General features: G+C 42.3%; 1 protein-coding gene across 1 annotated transcript in view; it reads left to right on the forward strand.

The window, feature by feature from the left end:
* PTPRJ (protein tyrosine phosphatase receptor type J) overlaps positions 1-22372 on the forward strand; it is a gene marked incomplete at its 5' end in the record, with an annotated part of 81546 nt that overhangs the window by 55473 nt on the left and 3701 nt on the right. Inside the window, 19 exons of the mRNA XM_082485004.1 lie at positions 1189-1452; positions 2013-2279; positions 5158-5424; positions 6706-6972; positions 8153-8419; positions 9327-9593; positions 11347-11634; positions 11889-12017; positions 14379-14589; positions 14732-14850; positions 15420-15507; positions 16570-16611; positions 17558-17645; positions 18751-18841; positions 19695-19768; positions 19918-20052; positions 20463-20582; positions 21324-21484; positions 21982-22117. Coding sequence (XP_082341130.1) covers positions 1189-1452; positions 2013-2279; positions 5158-5424; positions 6706-6972; positions 8153-8419; positions 9327-9593; positions 11347-11634; positions 11889-12017; positions 14379-14589; positions 14732-14850; positions 15420-15507; positions 16570-16611; positions 17558-17645; positions 18751-18841; positions 19695-19768; positions 19918-20052; positions 20463-20582; positions 21324-21484; positions 21982-22117 — 3281 coding nt within the window. The remainder of the gene's footprint in view (positions 1-1188; positions 1453-2012; positions 2280-5157; positions 5425-6705; positions 6973-8152; positions 8420-9326; positions 9594-11346; positions 11635-11888; positions 12018-14378; positions 14590-14731; positions 14851-15419; positions 15508-16569; positions 16612-17557; positions 17646-18750; positions 18842-19694; positions 19769-19917; positions 20053-20462; positions 20583-21323; positions 21485-21981; positions 22118-22372) is intronic.

The raw sequence follows: 22372 nt of genomic DNA on the forward strand, positions 1-22372 counted from the left end.
GGCCAAAGAAATATACCTGTACAGCTGACTGTGAATGCAATTTAACACTGATTGTTGCGTGGCCTTGAGGTAGTTATATCACTGTTAGACTTGGCCTCTGTTCCCTGCTTATTAGGGCTTTTTAGGTTACAGCTGCAACAGTTTAAACATACTGTGACATACAGATTTGACATACATACGTATGAGAGTACAGCTGAAGTACTCTACCTAGTATAGAGGGTATCATGTATCTAGAGGAGAGCTGTGTGAGTCTTGCATATAGAAAAGTTCTCCTCTTTGAGATAACCAGCTTAGGAAAAAATAACAGCAGGTTGTATGTTCCAGTATTTCTCAGCACCCTGCATGAAGTTGACAGCTGAGGCAGGACAGTAATCACTGCTGCACCTAGACAATTTTACTCCTTGAGATGACGTGAAACTCGAGGAATTAGAGGAAGAGAAGATTACCGAGGTAGCAAGCATGCCTTGCAACATATAAGAATGGCTTGATGGGAGGTGGTTCTGCCCATCTACTCCACTCTAGTGAGACCCCACCTGGAGTACTGCATCCAGCTCTGGAGCCCCCAACATAAGTAGGACATGGACCTGTTGGAGTGGGTCCAGAGGAGAGCCACGAAGATGATCAGAGGGCTGGAGCACCTCTCCTCTGAAGACAGGCTGAGAGAGTTGGGGTTGTTCATCCTGGAGAAGAGAAGGCTCCAGGGAGACCTTATAGCAGCCTTCTCATATCTGAAGGGGACCTACAAGAAAGCTGGAGAAGGACTTTATACAACGGCACATAGTGATAGGACAAAGGGGTAATGGCTTCAAACTGGAAGAAGAGAGATTTAGAATACGTATTGGGGAAAAAATTTTCACTATGAGGGTGGTAACGCACTGGAACAAGTTACCCAGGGAAGTTGTGGAGGCCCCACCCCTGAAGGTGTTCAAGGCCAGGCTGGATGGGGCATTGAGCAACCTGATGTAGTGGAAGATGTCCCTGCCTATGGCAGGAGGGTTGGAACTCGATGATCTTCAAGGCCCCTTCCAACCTAAACCATTCTATGATTCCATGATTTTCCCAGGCTAATTACTGTTTTACAGAGATCTGTTGTTTTGGTAGGGTGAGGAAGAGTGCTTTGTGTGTTTGTCAGCAAATATTCTTGCAAGTTAAAAGAATTTTTTTGTTTGTTTTTATTGCCTTTCACAGTCCCCAGCCCAGTTCATGATCTCAAGGCAAAATATATTAGTGTGACTTCTATCAACTTAACGTGGTCAGTGTTCGACGCTGCTTCCAACTCCTACACGTACAGGATAAAGGTTGCAAATAGTACCTCTGTTTGGAACGTGACGTCCGATGTCACTGAAGTTGAAATTACTGGGTTAATCCCTGGGACGATGTATAATTTCACAGTATATGCAGCAGTGAATGACAGTCAGACGGAAGGAGGAGTATCTATATGCCTATATACAAGTAAGTCACACTTTCTTGCAGCCTTATTTCTGGTGGGCTGTATTTTACTGTGCAGCTCAAGGCTCTGCCTACCTATGTGAGGTTTGTAGTTCAATACTATTGTGTATACACATGATATTTTAGTCCAGGAGCCTGATCTGGGCTATATGGACAGGACAGAATGTTAGTGTGCAGCAGAAATATAGCCCTGATGTTTTTGGTTTGTTTTTAATTATCTTCCTTCCCCACTTTCCCCTCCATCCTCATATCTTTCCTGCCCACCTCTCTAGATTACCAAGGGAAGCCCTGGGAGCGCTGGCATGGTGGTGACCTGTGCTTCTGCTTTGGAGTGTCAAAGGGAGAAGAATCCCCCTCAGAATGACTTTTCTTCAGTTCTCTCTTAGCTGCCCAGTGATGCAAAAGCCTCCAGGAGCGTCTGGTGATGTTGTTGGGGTGCTCCCACACTCTGAATGATGAGTGATGTGAAGAGAGTGAAGGAGTGGTGTGCCTGTGTTTCTTCTGTCCATGTTTGTGAGCAGGTGTTCTTGCAGGTTGACAGATTGTTGTCTCGCCTTTCACAGAGCCCAGCCCAGTCCATGGTCTCAAGGCAAAATATATCGGTGTGACTTCTATCAACTTAACATGGTCAGTGTTCGACGCTGCTTCCAACTCCTACACGTACAGGATAGAGGTTGCAAATGGTACCTCTGTTTGGAACGTGACGTCCAATGTCATTGAAGTCGAAATGACTGGGTTAATCCCTGGGACGATGTATAATTTCACAGTATTTGCAGCAGTGAATGACAGTCAGACGGAAGGAGCAGGGGTGTCCATATGCCTGTATACAAGTAAGTCACAGTTTCTTGCAGCCCTCTTTCTGGTGGGCAGCACAGGCCTCTGCCTACCTGCCTGAGGACTGAAATATAAAACTGTTGTGTCTAGACATGATGTTTTATTCCTGGAGCTTAATCTGGGCTGTCTACTAAGCATGGGGTCTTAATGTGTGGAAAAGAGATATCCCTGCTTTAAAAAAAGCAAAGCAAAACCGGCCAAACAAAACTCATCTTCCTTCCCCTCTATTTCTCAGCTTCTCGTATCTCTTCATATGAGTGATAACTTCTTGTAACAAGCACTCAGTAGGCCAACTAGGAAAGATGCCCTTATAGACTTGCCATTTGTGAATAGAGAAGGACCTGTGGGAGATGTGGCTGTCTTGGCCACAGTGATCATGAAATGGTTGAGTTCAAAATTTTCAGTGTAATAAGAAAAAAAGACAGCAGAGTTGCTACCCTGGACTTCAAGAGAGTAAACTTTAAGCTGTACTTAGCAGACTACCTTGAGAATCTGCTTTTGAGTGCTTAGCGTTCCACGAGTGCTGGTCAATTTTTAAGAACCACCTTTTAGAAGCACAGGAGCAGGCAATTCCGCCGTGTCGAAAGTCAAGCAAGCGAGACAGAAGACCAGCTTGGCTGAACAGGCAAAGCCTCGTGGAGCTCAAGAGGAAAAAGAAATTGTATGATCACTGGAACTGGGGTCAGGCTTTGCAGGAAGAGTACTGAGCCATGGTTTGTATATACGGGGAGAAAACATGCAAGACCAAAGCTCCGTTAGAGTTGAAACTGGCCAGTGTTGTTTCGAATAACAAGAAAGGCATTTTTAAGTACGTTAATAGCAAGAAGAGGTCTAAAGTAAACATTGGACCAATACTTCTTGAAGATGGTCAACTGACTAATAGGGGTGAAGAAGAAGTGGAGGCATTAAATGTTTTTTTTGCCTCAGTCTTTAATAATATGGATAGACCTTGGGCTGCCCAGGTCTATGACTCGGAGGACCACGAGTGTGGGAGCAGTGACTTTCCATTTGTGGACACTGAAATTGTAAGGGACCAGCTGTATCAGCTGAATGTTCATGAGTCCATGGGGCTTGATTGGATTCATCCCAGAGTACTGAAGGAGCTATCAGATGTTATAGCAGGATCCCTCTTGATCATCTCCCAAAGGTCTTGAGAGTCTGGGGAGGCCCCTGCAGACTGGAAGCTAGCCAGTGTTATTCCAATTTACAAGAAGGGCGTGAGGGAAGACCCAGGAAACTACAGACCTGTTAGACCAACCTCAGTTCGTGGAAAAATCATGGAGAAGATCATACTGGGTACTGTTGAAAGGTATTTAAAGAGTAATGCAATCGTCAGGCACAGTCAACATGGGTTCACAAAGGGAAGGTCTTGTTTTACTAAAGCTATGTCCTTCTATGGTAGGGTCACTAGCCTAGTGGATGAAGGGAAGGTGGTGGATGTGGTTTTTCTGGATTTTAGTGAGGCTTTTGATACTGTCCCTCACAGCGTCCTTCTGGACAAGTTGTCCAGCTGTGGGATGAGCGGGTTTACAGTGCACTGAGTGAAGAACTGGCTGAAGGGCAAGGCTCAAAGGGTTGTAGTGAATGGGGCTACATCTGGCTGACAATCTGTCACCAGTGGTGCTCCTCAGGGCTCAATTCTAGGGCCAGGCTGTTGAATATATTTATCAATGGTCTGGATGCAGAAGTTGAATGCACCATTAGCAAGTTTGCCGATGATACCAAACTGGGAGGTGCTGTTGAGTCTTTTGAGGGATGAGAGGCCTTGGGGGGGGGGATCTAGGTAGATTGGACCATTGGGCAATGATTAATGGCATGAAATTTAAGAATTCCAAATGCTGCATTCTACACCTGGAGAGAGGAGTGGCTGAAGATCAGCCCTGCAGAAAGGGATCTGGGAGTCCTGGTTGACAGCAAGCTCAGTATGAGTGAGCAGTGTGCTCTGGCAGCCAAGAGGGCAAACTGCATCCTGGGATGCATCAAACACAGTATAATCAGCCAGTCAAAAGAGGAGATTATCCCACTGTATTCAGCATTAGTGCAGCCTCACCTTGAGCACTGTGTGCAGTTCTGGGCCCCACAATTTAAAAAGGATGTGAAGGTCCTGGAATGTGTCCAGAGGAGGGCAACAAAGCTGGTAAAAGGGCTGGAAGGAGTGTCCTATGAGGAACAGCTAAGGACTCTGGGTTTGTCTAGTCTGGAGAATAGGAGTCGGAAGGGTGAGCTCATTGCTCTCTACAGGTTCCTGAGGAGGGAATGTGGAGAGGCAAGTGCTGAACTCTTCTCCCTGGGATCCAGCGCCAGGACATGTGGGAGTGGTTAAAAGCTGCACCAGGGGAGGTTTAGACTGGACATTAGGAAGCATTTATTTACCAAGAGGGTGGTCAAACACTGGAACAGGCTCCCTAGAGAGGGAGTTGATGCCCCAAGCCTGTCAGTGTTTGAAGCATTTGGACACTGCCCTCAATGATATGCTTTAATATTTGGTCAGCCTTGAGGTGGTTAGGCAGTTGGACTAGATGATCATTGTAGGTCCCTTCCATCTGAAATTCTGCTCCTCTTCTCTGCTCTTACCTGCCCACCTCTCTAGATTACCAAGGGAAGCCCTGGGAGCACTGGCACGGTGGTGACCTGTGCTTCTCCTTTGGAATGTCAAAAGGAGATGAATTCCCCTCAGAATACTTTTCTTCAGTTCTCTCTTAGCTGCCCAGTGATGCAAAAGCCTCCAGGAGCTTCTGGTGATGTCGTTGGTTTGCTCCCGCACTCTGAACAATGAATGATGTGAAGGAGTGGTGTGCCTGTGTTTCTTCTGTCCATGTTTGTGAGGAGCAGGTGTTCTTGCAGGTTGACAGATTGTTGTCTCACCTTTCACAGAGCCCAGCCCAGTCGATGGTCTCAAGGCGAAATATATTGGTGTGACTTCTATCAACTTAACATGGTCAGTGGTCGACACTGCTTCCAACTCCTACACGTACAGGATAGAGGTTGCAAATGGTACCTCTGTTTGGAACGTGACGTCCAATGTCATTGAAGTCGAAATTACTGGGTTAATCCCTGGGACGATGTATAATTTCACAGTATTTGCAGCAGTGAATGACAGTCAGACGGAAGGAGCAGGGGTGTCCATATGCCTGTATACAGGTAAGGAAATGGTACCTCTCAATTGCAAGTAAACATGAGCTTTGTACCAAATTGCTCTGCTTCTTTATCTTGGGTTTTCAACTTTGTACTATTTCTCATTGTAATGTTGCTTTGCTCCAGGTGCCTGTGAGCGTGAATGCCAAGCAGTCTTTGGTAAAAGGGAAAAGGACTAAGATTGTATGTGTCTGTATGTTTTCATGCATTACCTGTAAAGCAATTATTTCACCAGCTTGGCTACTCAAGTCTATGTAGAGATGCAGCTGCTACAACAGCATGACTTTTTCTAGACTTAAGGGCTGAATGGGCCCCCTAAAATGCTTCTGGGAGCAGGTGATCACAGGTTATACCAAAGGACATGTTGTGCAGGGATGTGGTAGCCAGGATCATGGAGGCTTTTTCTTCTTGAAGATTTTGAGTTTTTGAGTTCTTTGCAGAGTTCCTGGCCTGGGGCTTCTTTTGGGCTGTGACAGTGCCTAGAGCCACATTGCCGAGTGTGGTGCCATTTTTATCAGTTTTGCGCCATGGCACCTTTTTCCCAGATCAGAAGGCCAGATGGGAAGAGATCTTTTCTTTGAGTCAAGCTCACGGAATCACGGAATTTTCAGAGTGGGAAGGGACCTCTAGAGATCATCTAGTCCAACTCCCCTGCTAAAGCAGGATTGCCTAGAGCACATTACTCAGGACTGCATCCAGGCAGGTCTTGAAAATCTCTAGCTCAGGAGTGGAAAGGGAACAAACAACATCTTTACAGCAATTAAAAGCAGTGTGTCCTGGAGCTGCTACTGAGTAGATGAGCTTGTCCAAGCTGCCTGAGGTGAGTCTTGTCTGCCTAGTGTAGATGCTGAGTCAGGCTTGCAGACACAGCACCCCAGGGTGGGTCAGCTGTTGGACCTGCTCAAGGAGCCCATTTCTACTGATGTTGGGGAGAGGCTGGGCCGAAGGGATCAGATTAGGTCTTGTGGGCACAAATTTGAGTTAGCAGATCAAGATTGCCCTGCACTTTGCTTCCTTTCCTGATTTCCATCTGTTTCTCTGTCTGGAAAACCACTGTGGAAACAAATAATTTTAGTATGTGAAATGAAATAAAGAGAATGTCCCTGAGAACTGTGGCCTTTCCAGAGATGCCACAGCATGAATGTCTGAAACTGGACATTGATATCATAGAAGTTCTGCTTGGCTATAAATAATGCTCATTCTGTGTGTAATAGGGAAATGTGGCTCTGGCTTTTCTTTCTTCCTTTCTTTGTCTGTCTTGACAGATTGTTGTCTTGCCTTTCACAGAGCCCAGCCCAGTCCATGGTCTCAAGGCCAAATATATCGGTGTGACTTCTATCAACTTAACATGGTCAGTGTTCGACGCTGCTTCCAACTCCTACACGTACAGGATAGAGGTTGCAAATGGTACCTCTGTTTGGAACGTGACATCCAATGTCACTGAAGTTGAAATTACTGGGTTAATCCCTGGGACGATGTATAATTTCACAGTATTTGCAGCAGTGAATGACAGTCAGACGGAAGGAGCAGGGGTGTCCATATGCCTGTATACAAGTAAGTCACAGTTTCTTGCAGCCCTTTCTGGTGGGCAGCACAGGGCTCTGCCTACCTGCCTGAGGGTTGTAATTTAGTGCTGTTGCAGGCAGAGGTGATATTTTGGTCCTAGACCTGGAGATGGCCAATCTGTGAAGCATGGGATGTTAAAGTACAGAAGCAGCATTGCCCTCATAGAAAGCTCTTGGTGAAGTTAGTCCCCAAGGCTGACAACGCAGAGAAGAGATTTTTCCCTGAAAACCTGCATCTTCTAAATTTAGTAAAGGGGATTGGTTTCATTTCCTAGAGTATGGGGGTCTCTTACCTTTATTTTAAGGGGGTCTCACACAGACCATATTGCACCAGGGGAACTTTTGTGATTTGGGCACCCATAGGTGCCATCACGCTGCAGCAGGAGAGTGAGATTTAGGCAATGTTAGTTCAGGAGAACTGCTTTGGCCATCCAGCACGTTGCTGTGTTGAGTATCAAAAGTCTTGATGTGTGGTATTGGAGGGACCATCTTGGAGCTGGCCTGCAAGGCTGTAGCCCAGCCTGGTCATTCCATGGGGTGTATTTGAAAGGAAACAGATGCCTGTTCCTGCCATTTGTGTTATCCTGAAATGTACCTGTATGTGTGCTCCTACCTTTCCAGTTGATTCCTGAAAGTGTCTCCTGTGCTGCCTGGCTGTAATGGCTAATCGCCCTGTTTTGAAGATGCACAGAGAATAGGGTACTGGAGAGAGGGGTTTTGGAGATGGTCTCTCTGCCATGGGAGTGAGTTCAGGGCATGAGGGTTGGAGAAGGAGCAGGCTGCTTGGGTCATCACCTCTGTTCCTCTTCTAGGGATATTTGATGTTCCTTACCTTCTGCTGTACAGAGATGCACCACCATCTTTCCCTTCTACTCTTTTCTCCTTCCTGCCCACCTCTCTGGATTGCCAGAGTAAACCCTGGGAGTGCTGGCACCATGATGACCTGTGCTATTGCTTTTGAATGTGAAAGGAAGAAGAATCCCACCTGAGCTGCCTCTTTCTTATTTTTCTGTTACCCAGCCACTGATGCAAAAGCAGTCGTGATGTTACAGTGCTCCTGCACTCTGAATGTGAAGAGAGTGAAGGAGTGGTGTGCCTGTGTTTCTTCTGTCCATGTTTGTGAGCAGGTGTTCTTGCAGGTTGACAGATTGTTGTCTTGCCTTTCACAGAGCCCAGCCCAGTCCATGGTCTCAAGGCGAAATACATTGGTGTCACTTCTATCAACTTAACATGGTCAGTGGTCGACACTGCTTCCAACTCCTACACATACAGGATAGAGGTTGCAAATGGTACCTCTGTTTGGAACGTGACATCCAATGTCATTGAAGTCGAAATTACTGGGTTAATCCCTGGGACGATGTATAATTTCACAGTATTTGCAGCAGTGAATGACAGTCAGACGGAAGGAGCAGGGGTGTCCATATGCCTGTATACAAGTAAGTCACAGTTTCTTGCAGCTGTTTCTGGTGGGGTACATTTTGCTGTGCAGCACAGGGCTCTGCCTGCCTGCCTGAGGGTTGTAATTTAGCAAAGCACCTCTGCCTGCAACAGTATTTTGCCTGCCTGTAGTCAGATGTTTGCATGGAAGTGACATAGCATTCTTTTTAAAAACAAAGTAAAACAAAACCCCTCAAAACCAGTGGTTATTGAAGGTGGTCACCAAGTCCTGTGATGCAATGAAGGAACCCTTCCTGAGAACTTGCCTCCCTGGCCTGGGATTTGTGTGGGCAGTTTTGCTGCCTTCAATTCTTGGAGGATGTGGCCTCAGACCCTTGTTTTAAAGGGCTCCCACACAGAGAGTGTGTTTGTGTCCAGGGAATTTTTGTGCTTTAGGGGCCTGTGGCTGTCATTGGGCTGCATCAGGAGAGTGAGCTTTAGCCAGTGCTAGCTCAGGGCATGAAGGGTGGCAAAGGAGCAAGTTGGCTGCATCATCAACTCTGTTCTTCTTCTAGTGATATTTTATGTTCCTTACCTTTTCCTGTGAACAGATACACCACCATCTCCTTCCCCCACCTTCTGCTGCAACCTTGTATGTTTCCTGCCCACCTTTGTATTCCCAAGCAAAACTCTGGGAGTGCTGGCACCGTGTTGACCTGTGCTATTGTTTTTGAATGTGAAAGGAAGTTGAATCCCACTTGAGCTGCCACTTTCTTATTTTTCTGTTACTCAGCCACTGATGAAAAAGCGTCCAGAAGCATCTGGTGGTGTTGTTGGGGTGCTCCCACACTCTGAAAGATGAGTGATGTGAAGAGAGTGAAGGAGTGGTGTGCCTGTGTTTCTTCTGTCCATGTTTGTGAGCAGGTGTTCTTGCAGGTTGACAGATTGTTGTCTCGCCTTTCACAGAGCCCAGCCCAGTCCATGGTCTCAAGGCGAAATACATTGGTGTCACTTCTATCAACTTAACATGGTCAGTGGTCGACACTGCTTCCAACTCCTACACGTACAGGATAGAGGTTGCAAATGGTACCTCTGTTTGGAACGCGATGTCCAATGTCACTGAAGTCGAAATTACTGGGTTAATCCCTGGGACGATGTATAATTTCACAGTATTTGCAGCAGTGAATGACAGTCAGACGGAAGGAGCAGGGGTGACCATATGCCTGTATACAAGTAAGTCACAGTTTCTTGCAGCTGTTTCTGGTGGGGTGCATTTTGCTGTGCAGCACAGGGCTCTGCCTACCTGCCTGAGGGTTGAAATACAATATTGTTTCAAGCAGAAGTGCTGCACATGGCCTACCTGCAGTCAGCAATGTTAATGTGTGGAAGGAGGTGCTGTGGGAGGTTTTGTTGCCTTCTCTACTTTGTGGATGAGGTCCTCGGATCCTTATTTTGAAAGGCTCCCACACAGAGTACATTGCGTGCCTGGGGGACTTCCCCCATTGGAGGGGCCCATGGCTGCAGATGGGCTGCGGGCATCACTGTGCTGTGTGGCTCTCAGCCGCACTGCTCTGCTCAGCTTGTCGGCAAAGAGGAGAGGGTTGAGGTGGTCCTGTGTTCTTCATGCTAGGCATTGTGGTCATTTTTTCCCCCTTGTTGTGAATATGTTCTGCTGTGTCCTTTCCTTCATTTTGTCCTGTTTTACCTGAGGTGTAGGGAATCTGTCCCAGAGCTCCTCAGTCAGGTTTCCAGCAGTGCCCCAGGATGTACCCGTTAAGAGAGTGTCTGGTACTGTGAAAGTGCTGCTCTGTCCAAACCATGGAAGCGTGGCCGTGCCTGTACTTTTTCTGTCTGTATTTGTCAGCAAATATTCGTGAATGTTGATGGAGTCTTGTCTTGACTTTCACAGAGCCTAGTTCCATTTTCCATATCCGGGCAGAGTATACTAGTCTCTGATTTTTCACATGGACCGCAGATGATACTTTTAACTATACCTACAGGATAGAGATCCAAAGTCATGGTTCCTCCTCTAGAAACCAGACATCCATTGTCACCAGAGCTGTTATTACAGATGTCAACCCTGGAACCTTCTATAATTTCACTGTATTTGTAGGAGTAGCTGACAGTGTTACTGAAGGAAAAGAAATATTTATAAAATGCAGTAGATAAAAGTCTCGGTCACTATCTTTAAATAAATCTGTTTCTTCTGGTACACAATTCTGCTTCTCCTTAGTTTCTTAACATAATACCCCTTTTTCATAACAAAATAATTTAATCCGTGAGTCTTTTACCCCTATATTTGGAAATACCAAATACTTCTTTATCAAGAGAGGAAATGTATTTGCTGTGTGTTACAATTGTAGAAGTTATAAGAGTTTTGGTCTTGAAGTTTTATAAGATGTTTAGTTTAGAGGGACTTCTCAGTGTTACTGCTACATTAACTTTTTCAATATCTTTTTGTATCTGCTCTTAAGGTTGCAATTTTTATATTGCGTCCTATAAGACTCACATAAACTGACCTGTTGTAGTTGCTCTTGAGGATGGCTATTGCTGTGCTCTTAATGCACGGAGCTTACATTCGTTTTCTTATTTGTTGGCCACTGAGAGTTTTACATAATTATACAGGGAGTTAGTGTCAATCTACATACTACTCTAAAAATGTTCTTAGAGTGGTATGTCCAATGGTTGAACAGTATTTTGAAAACTTTGCTGACCTTGACAGATACTCAGATTTTCTCAGTAAACCTGTCTGCAGAGTGGTTACTGCAGAAGAGGTCTGTGTGTGGAGTGTGTTCAATACTTTTCTTCCTCATAGGGTAGCAAGTCCTTGTAGGCAGTAGCTTCGTTTTTTTAAAAGTGGAAAGGAATACTGAAGTCTTACAAATGTTTATCAAATGTTTATACACAGAATTTACAAATAGACAGTTTTTTCTATTTACTACAATGTTTGATTATTTGGTTTCTTTATTTTATTTTTTTTTTTTAGCCCCTGTCTCAGTGAATTCATTTCAGTGTGAACCAGTGGCCAAAAAGCCTTTCCTAATGCTGAAGTGGGAATGTCCTTCTGGTAACAATTCTGGCTTCAAAATTATAATACGTAATGGTACATGGGAAGAAGAACAATGGGCTCCATCCTGCGTGAAAGAAGGCTCAGAGGAAAACACCACAACAGCGTCTTTAGATTATTTCAGCACCTATAATGTTACAATAGTAACTCTTGCAAATAGTTCTGAAAGCCTTCCAGTACAGAAAATGTGTAACACAAGCATTACTGGTAAGCATTAAGACTTGAGTATGAAAGGCGTTGATATGAACAAAATATTAACTTCATGATTGCAGAATACCAAACTTGATACGCAATACCTTATCAGCCTACAGATTATGAATAAAACACTACATTCATGCCAAGTCTAATGTGACACACAATAAATATGCATTATATGAGCAGCATCAGTATTACAGCACTTTCTTGTTTAGAGAATTTTTTTTATCAGTCATTAAGGTACTAAAAAATATTTCTGTTTATAGACCCACCTCCAAGCAAAGCTCCTTTAGTCAAGGCAGTGAGTCACAGGTCGTTGTCTGTTGAATTCTCTGATTTTGAGTCAGTGAATGGACCATTAAAAGCCTATGCAGTAATGATCACAACAGAACACGGTAAGATATTATGATATTATCTTGTAGCTGTGTGAAACAATTTATCAGGCAGCATTATGTTTTAAACTCTGAATAGGTGTTAAATGAATAGAGAAAAAGCTGACTCGGTATTTTCAATCACCTTTCAAAAATCATGAGGCAAATACCTTGTTTGCTTGAAGTCACCCCTTGTTTTCAGAAAGCCACCATTTTCACTTATCCTTGTATATGTTTCATGTATTGCCACTGTGCTGTTGCCATCTTGATTTGCCAGTGATTCCTGCCTCAAGATTGTATCATTTTTTCCACCATCCCTCTCCCCTCGAATAATTTCCAGAGCTGCTAATATAAGCAGCTTTGGAACGTGGGATGCTTTTCCCTCTTTTCCCCTCCCTTCTTCAGCTGGAAGATATCTACAGTAAGATCTTACAGGAAAAAAAAAAAAAAAAAAAAAAAAGACCTGCTTCTGATTTTACTTAAAAGACTATTAACTGAGAGAGATGGAGTGCAGGTGGAAGGCTTGAATAGCGTTGTCAGCATTACATGTTATTAGAGGTTGAACACCAGGGAAAGATGGAGGGCAGTCTATCAAACTTACCTCTTTAAAGCATGAAAACAGAGAAATGTCTTTAATTGGTGAATGTGTAGTGATAGATCGTAAAATTAAGGAACTTACGTTTGCAGTGTGAGTTCTAGTTGAACTTCTTTTCATTTCTGCCACTGATGGAGATGGTTTCCCCCAAGTGGGATTTGACATTCATGCTTATCCTTTGTCTTAACACTGGAAATTCATTTTGCAGCAGTTTGACTGTAGATCTCTCTTCTGTGGTTTTCCGTACAATATATATCCAAGAAATGCCCATATATATATAAAAAGAGTACATCAGTGCAGAAAATTCCAGTTTTTCACATGCATACTCAGCTGCCCTAGAGTTGCTGATTTGAATGTTGATCTCTTGCACACAGCCAACAGCTCTGCTTGTACCTTCAGCCAATCCTGTTTAGTCTTGCTGAGGTTCAGTGTGTTCTTCTATGTGGTTTTGATTGCAAGTTATTCAAGAAAGAGGACTTTCAAAATGTGACCGAGAGAAATAAGGAAGATTGCCTGTATTTATAATATAGTCTGAGTGCTTTGATAGCAGTGGAAGACCATCCTTATGGCCAAGCATCACTTCAGCTTTATGTTCTGGAAATAGCATTAATATGCTTGAGGTGTGTTTCTGTCTTAGAACAGACGTCATTACCTTTAGGATAGACAGAGGGAACTTTATTCAATTGCATAAGCAATGGTGTCTAAGGCTGTTTGAGATGTCCTAGGCTGATATCCAAGACATCCACAAGGAGCTGCAGAGATAACCTGGGATGTACATCCTTTTGGAATGGAAACTAGGGACCAGTCAGGACATTATTGGATAGTATTGAACACCCATTTCTAGATAACTGAGTTAAGTGCAACCTCAGCTGCTTTCAGCGTAACCAGTGCTTTAGAAGAGCTGTCTTGCACCCTGTTCCTGCACAGTTACAGTTTAGAGCTTTGCTGCTGGTGGCAGATCAAACCTTGTGTACATAACTGCAGAAAACGTACTAGAGCTTTTCTACCTTTCAGAACTCCTGCAAGGCTTCTCATTTTTAAAGGTGAATTCAATACTACATCTGCTTTTAGAAGGAGCTTTTAGCTTTGTAAAAGCAGTCAGTAGAGAGCAACGTATGCAAACTTCAGTCAAATGAGTAAGATTCTTCTTCCTCCCGCAACACTTTGAATATTTACATCAGCTTGCTTGCTCTTGAGTTGTTGGACAACTCGTAATTTGAGCTTGTTTATTACCTCTTAGGTCATCTATGCCTCAACTGTATAATCTGCCCCAAGTCTCTAGGGTTCGTCTTCTAACAACAGACACTGTAAGGTGATGCTGTTCTGCAGATGGTGGCCTGTTGGTCATTGACTGCGGTAGCCCGTTCTTCTTAGCCTTCTGAAAGAGAAGCTGTTCTGATCACTGTTTTGTCCAATGCTTGTCTTTGTCAAGAGGAGGCAGAAATTAACTCTTCCATCTCTTAGGTTTATGTGTGAGACTTCTTGTAAGACACAGCAAAGAAGTATAGGCCAGGATGATTTCAGTGTCACTCTGATTGAAGCTTGATGCTGTTTGGGTAGCACAATGTTATCAAATACCAATTGACTTTTTCTGTGCTGGTTGCATTTTACTCTCTACATATTCTGAGGTAGTTTGTTGTACTCAGCCTTTCATTTCAGGCAGTGTTTATGGAGTAATGACAACTGTGGTTAATGTGACACTCTGCATTGCCATCTCAGCCACTATGCCAATTGATACAAAATCAGTGGATGATGTATACCACTTATATCCTTGTTTTGTTTTCCTGCAGGTTGTAATTCTTTGAAGTCTAAATTGAAAAACACGTACAAAGATTTCAAGAAGAAGATTACATTCACCTATGTAACATATGTCATAGATCTAGAGCAGGCAAAATCACCTTCTTTCCATTCTCAGAATGGTACAAACATCGTTAATGTAGGCGAGGGAAACACAATGTATGGCTACGAAAATGGACCGTTGATTCCACTTCATTCATACAGGTATTTATCTCAAACCACTGTTTTGTTAATTTTGCTGCAGTTGAAATCTGAAAGATCCTCTAATGAAAAGATTGCAGATCTTGCTTAAGGCTGTTAAAACCATGTAATGTACCTGTGTTTTTTTCTTCTCCCTTATCAACAGGGCAAGTGTTGCAGGTTTCACTAATATAACCTTTACTATGGCCAGCATCATTGAGGGGGAAGATAGTTATGTGTCGTTTTCACCCTGTTCTGAGGCAGTTTTGCTACCCCAGGATCCAGGTATAGTTAATGTCAAATATAGGATTGGTGGCTTGGCATGTACACGGTGTGTGGAGGTTCCTTAATTATGGCAAGTTTCACAATAGCAAAACACCCATTGGTTTCTCTGTGATGGACTGTTTCTTTCTAGTTTTGCAGTGACACTGCTCTGTAAATTCATACTTTGCTAGTTCCACAGGTGACCTCTTTTTTCCATGTATGACTCCCACTGTGGAAGTAACCAAAAGCTGTACTACTCATGGCATGCTGAAAGGGATTAGATGGAGCACTGAGACTTTGGTACATAAACAAGTAGCAAAAAACAGCTGATGTTCTGGTAAATTAGAAATGGCTGTATTGGAATGCAAATACTGGTTCTTTGATCCTAATTTTTTGTTAGTTTATCATTCTTGGTTTATTATCCTTAATGAGCTATCAGTACTGGTACTGCCAAAGGACACAGTAAAGTTGTTTAGCGGAGCAGAGCATGCTCTGTCACTTGTGAGGTTCTCTTGTAGCATGTTGATTGAGTTAGATCATTACTAAAGAGGCAAATCAGTAATGAGTAATACTTGTTCTCTCTCGATCAGGTGTTATCGCTGGAGCTGTTATTGGGTGCATTTTAGCTACATTGGCTCTAGTCGCTATAGGGGCTTTCATATTCTGGAGAAGGAGAAGGTAATGTGTGTTCATTATTGTATTTGTTGTGATGAGGAACACCAGTATTTCACTTCTGTATCTTTCGCATAAAAGGGCCTCTCTCTGTTTTATATACTGCTGTCCTGAATCCTTAAAATACATTCTATTAAAAATCTTTTTGTGTGTTACAGATTACAGTTGATGTATCAAACTAGTTAAATGACTTTGTTCAACCCCATAGTTAGAAACTAATGAGTTAAGATTTATTTTGTTTAGCTTTTCAGAATTCATGCATGCTCCTGAAGTAATTCTGTCAGAAGTGAACAAACATCACAAATTATTGTGCTAAAAGATGTATGTAATTGCAATTTAGATGGTATTATTTTTACTTATCCATTATTCACGGTTTTTAATTGCTTGATGGCCTGTCACATGAAACTTCCATTCTGGAGTTTCCAGAAGCTGATGAGTTGTCTAGGGTTTGAGCCTGGTCTCTGTTTCCAATCTTTTCCAAATAATCTGGGACTTAGAATCCACACAGGCTTTTTCCTGCTTCTGATTAGGTAGTACATGCTTTCTAAAGAGTTAGCTGTAGGGCCCTTAGTTCAGCTTTCTTAGTTTCTTTGATTAACTGCTGCTATTTTTACAAGCGTGTCCAATAGCTGTGGACGGTAATGAGAAGAGCTTCCTTTAAAACTAGGAATACTTATTTTCATTCAACTACTGCTTTCAGTACCACTGACACATCACTGTTCAACACTTACTGTAGGGATTCTGGGATTAGTAGCAATTCTTCCATGATGTTAGCTAGCAATGCAGATCCCTCAGATGTAGTTCTTCCACCAAACTACATGCGTGTGTTGAGGCATTGTACTCTCGTTCCAACAGAAAGAAACGTTCCTATTGCACAATGTCACTGAATGAAGGATGAAGTTATTCTTACTGCAGGTGTAAGGTTTTCCCCAGGAGGGTTTTTTGCACAGAATGAGATGCTTTAAAAGAAATTATTCTGAACAGGCACAGGAAATAGTTGTCGTCAGAAATCTCATATGTGTTCTGTTAAATTCTACTGTGAAACTCTTGTTTTCTTTCGCTTTACAGGAAAGACAAAAGAAATACTGAAGTGTCCTTTTCTCCAATTAAGTAAGTCCATCTCCTTTCACACATTGTTTTCTGAGCTCAAGTGATATTTGCAAATCTTACTCTGAACCCTGATACTTGTTTTCTATACAGTTTTATATAGAGTTATGCAGTATTAATTCCTCATGGAATTTAAAGACTCCAGCCTGCAGACTAAAAATAATCATATTGATCGAGACTTCTAGAACTGCCATAGGGATTTGAGTGTTTACTTTGTGAATCACTTAGACACACAAATGCTCCGCGTAGTTTTGAAAAATGGGATGTTTGAGTGAAACACAGGCTGCCATGCACATTGAGGAAACAATCCAAATTGTTGATAAAGTGCACATAGGCAAAATTCTGCACTGTGGCCTGAATTTTCCTTTGCTTTATGACTACTTTGTGCTGTGCCATTAATTTGGATAACGTTGAGATTGTAAAAGCTGGCCATGGGAGGGTAACCACAACATATTTGAAGTCACAGGCAGTGCAATTGAATCACATTATTGGTTCTTGCACCACTTTTTGTGCTGATGGAAAGGCATGGCCGGAGTATCCCATGAAATCCCACCTGTATAGACTTTGATAGCTGAAATAAAATCCATCAGGGAATGGGGCCAGTCTGATGGCAGTACAGAAGTGGCTGACCTGACACCTTCTGTGATATTATTCTCCTGAAGGATGTTCTATTCTCTCCTTGGTTTAACAAATCAGTTAAATGTTATGCTTGATATCCTGTCCCCCTTAAGTGCACAGTTTTGTGGCTGCTACTAACAGTCATGCTTTCATTCTTAGATTCACATAGTGAAAAATACAGCTGCATGTGTCTAATCAACCTTTTTTTTCTTCCCCTCACCCTCCCCTGAAGAGTCAAGAAGTAAGTAAAGCACACTTTCTAACACATTAACTGAATTCATGGTGTATTTACCTCATACCAGTTACCAATACATGGCTTTTCTTATTGTAGATCAAAAATGATTAAGGTGGAGAACTTTGAGGCCTACTTTAAGAAGCAGCATGCTGACTCCAACTGTGGTTTTGCTGAAGAGTATGAGGTATGTGCCCTCGGTTGAGACAGCTTCATGACAAACATCTTTGGAAAGGCAAATTAGGTTTCCTATGGAGTGTATGCGAGGCTTACTGCAGGGACCTTTATTATAGAGATTATTAAGCCGCATGTATGGCCTTCCTTTCCCCGATTTGTCTACAAATTTAGTTGAAGTGTGTGATAAATACTTCACATCCTGAACCATTATCTCTACCTGTGAGCTTATAGTGTGGTCTACAGCTTGGAGCTCTCACCAGAGCCAGGATCTCCAGAGTCATTGTCCTAGTTGCACTACAGAGTTAGCCCAGGGAAAGCTATTTAACTTCTCTGCACTTTGTTTTTTTTATCATTTTTGGTTTTTTACACAACAAGACAGGTCTCTTGCTTATATCACTGACTCCTTGAATGCATAGGTGTGATTTGCAAATGATGCCTGTGAATAGCTGGAAGGACCACTCAGAGAAACAGCAGTTATGATTTCCTTAGTGACCATAACTGTTTCTCTATGAAATGTGCTAAAGCTCAATTGTTATAATGTACAAAAGACAGGAATCAAGTATCGGTAAGGATTCTGTGTTGTCATGTCTGCTGTTAAAGAATCTAATTATTTTTTTTTTGTCTCCTTGAACCTATTAATTTACTTTTTTCTTTCCAGATCAAATTCTGTCCCTTTTATTGTACTTTGCAGGCTGGTGCTCTGCCTTTCCTTCCTCTCAGATTTTGCTTCCTTCGGTCCTTTCATCATGTACTTGCTCCCTTTCTCCCCGAAACGTCTGCAAAGCTTATGCTAAGCCTTGGGGTCAGAATGAGTGTGCAGTTGATGTCAGTGTCATGTATTTCTGCAAAACGGTTTCTGGGCTTTTAAAGCCCATCTCTAGGTTTTAAACATGCTACTTATTCCTACATTCTGTATTAATCCCTTTTCTAGCCGGTTTGCCACTGTCACCCTCCCACTCTGTAAAAAGATGATTTTTATTGTCATTTATCCCAGTTTAACGTGCCTACTTTTACAGCAGAAGCCAACAGTGTTTGGAGTATTTCTCTGTTTCAGTCATGTATTTCTATATGACTTCCAAACCAGGACCACGTGCTCATGAGTCCTTTTATTGTAGGAACTCAAGTCTGCTGGTGTTCATCAGCCCAAATTTGCTGCTGAACTTGCTGAGAACAGGGGAAAAAATAGATACAACAACGTCTTACCATGTGAGTTACTCCCTTCAGTTTTGCATCTTCTCCTGGTTGAGTTTTTAGGTGAAAAACCTTGGGTTTGGCTAATCTGGCTTTAATATTACCCAGAAGTTTCAAAGAGGGATTAATGTCGTCAATTTCCAAATGAATTAACTTGGGCTGCTGCTTTCCCAAAATCACTGTATAAGCAAACCTAAAGAGCTTTCCCTCAAGAATGTTCCCTAAAGTTCCCAAACTTTCCCTCAAGAAGGCTCCTTAAAGAACTTTCCCATAATTAAATAATTTTAGTTTTCCATTTATGGGAAACTTGCAGTCCAGACTGAAAAAAACCCAAGAGGCTAACGGTTGACTACAGACAGACAGATGTGCAGAGCTATGAGAAATATTAAGACACTGCTGTCCAGCTTTGCAGTCCAAGAGCCGAAGCCCTTCCAGGCTGTCTGCGTGACAGCAGAGTGTAAGAAGAAATTGGAAGGTGTACAGTGAAGGCTACTTAGGGATGCCGTGGAGGAAAAACATCAGCTGCAATAGCAGCAGGAGGCAAATTATCTATTTTATCTATTTTATAGTGAATTTTGTGTTGGATTAAAAATATATAAATATGCAAAACTAAACCATGTTCTAAAAAAAAAAATCTGCATTGAGTATTCTGAATTCTTATCCTGGCCACTCATTTTTCAGAAAGCTTTCATTATAAAAATGTTAAACTACTGCTGTTTATCATTCCTAAAGTTATATTCTTATTCTTAAAATGCATGTTGTTCTATAATACCTTTTGTTTAGAAACCATGCATTAGATAAGCAGCATTTTGCTGAAAGGTTCTAGTTCTAAGATTCATAATTTTCTTTTCCTTTTTTCTTTCTGCAGATGATATTTCTCGTGTTAAACTTTCAGATCAAAGCTCTGCAACTGAGGATTATATTAATGCAAGCTATATGCCTGTAAGCTGCTTCATTAGTTGAAATTAAATATAATATGCATTTTTATGTTGTAGGCTTAACATCATAATGATGTTTAAAATCAGCTTTTAATGTCTCATTGATGCAAGCATCTGTGTATATATATTTATATTGGTTTTCCTTCTTCTTAGGGCTATAACTCGAAGAAGGCCTTTATTGCTGCACAGGGTCCTTTACCCAACACTATAGAAGACTTCTGGCACATGATTTGGGAAAAGAATATCTACTCTATTGTTATGTTAACAAAATGTGTTGAACAAGCCCGGGTATGTTTTTATTAAAACTGAACTGTCTCTTGGAGGTGGTTGGATCTCTTCTGAATTTGTTGTTATTCTAGCAGGTTGGAGACTGACCACTTTCTTTTGACAACTGTTCACTTACTGGAAGACTGTTTTCTAAACTAAATAAGCCAAATTTTTTTATAGCTTTTTCCTATTTTTATGTCTGCTGACTACCAGAATAGATTGTCTCAGGAAGGTTGTGGAATTGCTGTCTTTAAGGGTGGGTGGTTCTTCCTAAATAATGATTTTGGTAGAGCTTCTCCTGTCTTGAGATAGGCCATTGGGAAGGGTGACATGCTTTCTAGCCGTTCTTCAGGTGGAGTGTTATCTAAAACTAACAGTCAATTGCTTTGTTGCTGTGTGCAGTGTGGCTAACCTTGTAACTCTCTTCTTAGACAAAATGTGAGCAATACTGGCCAGACAAACAATCCAAGAGCTATGGTGACATTATTGTGACAATGGTCTCAGAGATTGTCCTTCCAGAATGGACAATAAGGGACTTCACTGTAGAAAAGGTGAGTACCCCCTCAGCTGTTAGTTGTGTACAAATATCTGTAGAAGTAGTTTATCATAGCACTGTGACTTCACATGTCAAGCAGCAGTGGAGTGACAGAATATAATAATTTCACTAAAATGTAATTGAATTCACAGTTATCTGAGGGAAAAGGATGAGAGTGGTTTATTTTCATTTGAGGCTTTAAATGGTCTGCTTTCTGGCAAAAGTCTGATTTAAAATCTTTCACACCATTTATGTATATGCATTTGTTTATGTGCCCTGGCTTCCCACAACAGTGTTTTAGTAACATATCCAGAGGTAGGAACGGAGTTGTCAGTAAGACCCTCCCTGTGGCAGAAAGGGATCTGCCGGCAAAATCCAGCCTGCTAATGGGCATTACCGATTGCCCCATCAGTGATCCTGCAGCTCATGTTTCTCTGAGACTTACACCAAAACTGGTGCTTATACAGGTACTTGTAATTTCTGCTAGACTGAACAATTAGCCCAATCTTTGTCAGCAAATCTAATGCAGCAGAGGTGATCTTGGAGTAAAGTGAAAAGTAAAGGAAATTATTTCAAAGTATTCTCTACCAGAGCAGAAGGAAGAGGGAAACCAAAATATCCTTGATCAAATTACTGCACAGTTCGTAACAGGGATCTTTAATGAAGCTGAGTTTCGCCCAGTACATATGGCAGGAAGCCATAGTGTTGCTCCTCTGAAGCCTGTATGATTTCTTCTTTTTAATGTGTATTCCTCTAGTCCAACACACCAGAGAGCCACACAGTGCGCCAGTTCCATTTCACCTCCTGGCCAGATCATGGGGTGCCAGAGACAACAGACCTTCTAATCAACTTTAGGCACCTTGTGCATGAGTACAGCAGTCAAAATCCAATCGACTCTCCTACTCTGGTGCACTGCAGGTAGGAAGAATGTCTTTGTGTTAGACACTTTTATCCTGTGGCTTGTTTTAAGAACAATTCTTTTTCAATATGATTAAAAAAAAAAAAATTAAATCTCCTTGCTTAAGGACATGGGCTATTCACCGTGCTGAATTAAAACCTTTGCTCCATGCTTCAGAAACGTAGAAATGCTATGTAGGTAGCAAAGTACGTGATAAAAAATTTGATTAGAATAGAGCATCTATCTCCTAGCCTGGAAAACTTAGCTGAAAAAGTTGCCTTTTCAAGTGCTTTTACATGTAATCTTTTGCAAGTGCAAGGCTGGGAAGCCCAGAAGCATGTCCCTCCCTCCTTCTTTGGTGATAATAAGAACCACCCCTCTGGACTGCAGAGACTTGTAATATCTGTGCCACTGAAATAACAGAAGGCATCTTACCAGCTGCATCGGCTTTTCATCAGGCCACCAGTGAGCAGGTGGTTGAGAGAAAGCAGTAACTAGCTTCCCCATGTCATTGCAGTGCTGGTGTTGGAAGGACAGGGACGTTCATTGCCATTGACCGCCTGATTCAGCAGATTGAAATGGAGAGTACTGTAGATGTATATGGAGTGGTATATGATCTTCGCATGCACCGACCTTTAATGGTGCAGACTGAGGTAAGGCTGTCTTTCATCCAGCAGCATGCTTTTCAAATGTGCGTAGCAATCTAGGAAAGGTGGATTCAAGATGTAGCTCAGTATTAGAGGAAGATGAGATATTAAGGAGCAATCTGAAATTGCTCTTTATTTAACTTCCCTCCTTCCTGCCTCATCTCTTCCCACAACAGTAGTTGCAGCCAGGGGCCATAGTAATCTCTTTACAGAGTACTTTGTGGGACTGGCGTTTGCAGCTGGAAAGAATCAAATCCTGAA

Source organism: Vanellus vanellus (genome assembly GCF_965231255.1).
Source record: "Vanellus vanellus genome assembly, chromosome: 6".
Classification (NCBI taxonomy): Eukaryota; Metazoa; Chordata; class Aves; order Charadriiformes; family Charadriidae; genus Vanellus; species Vanellus vanellus.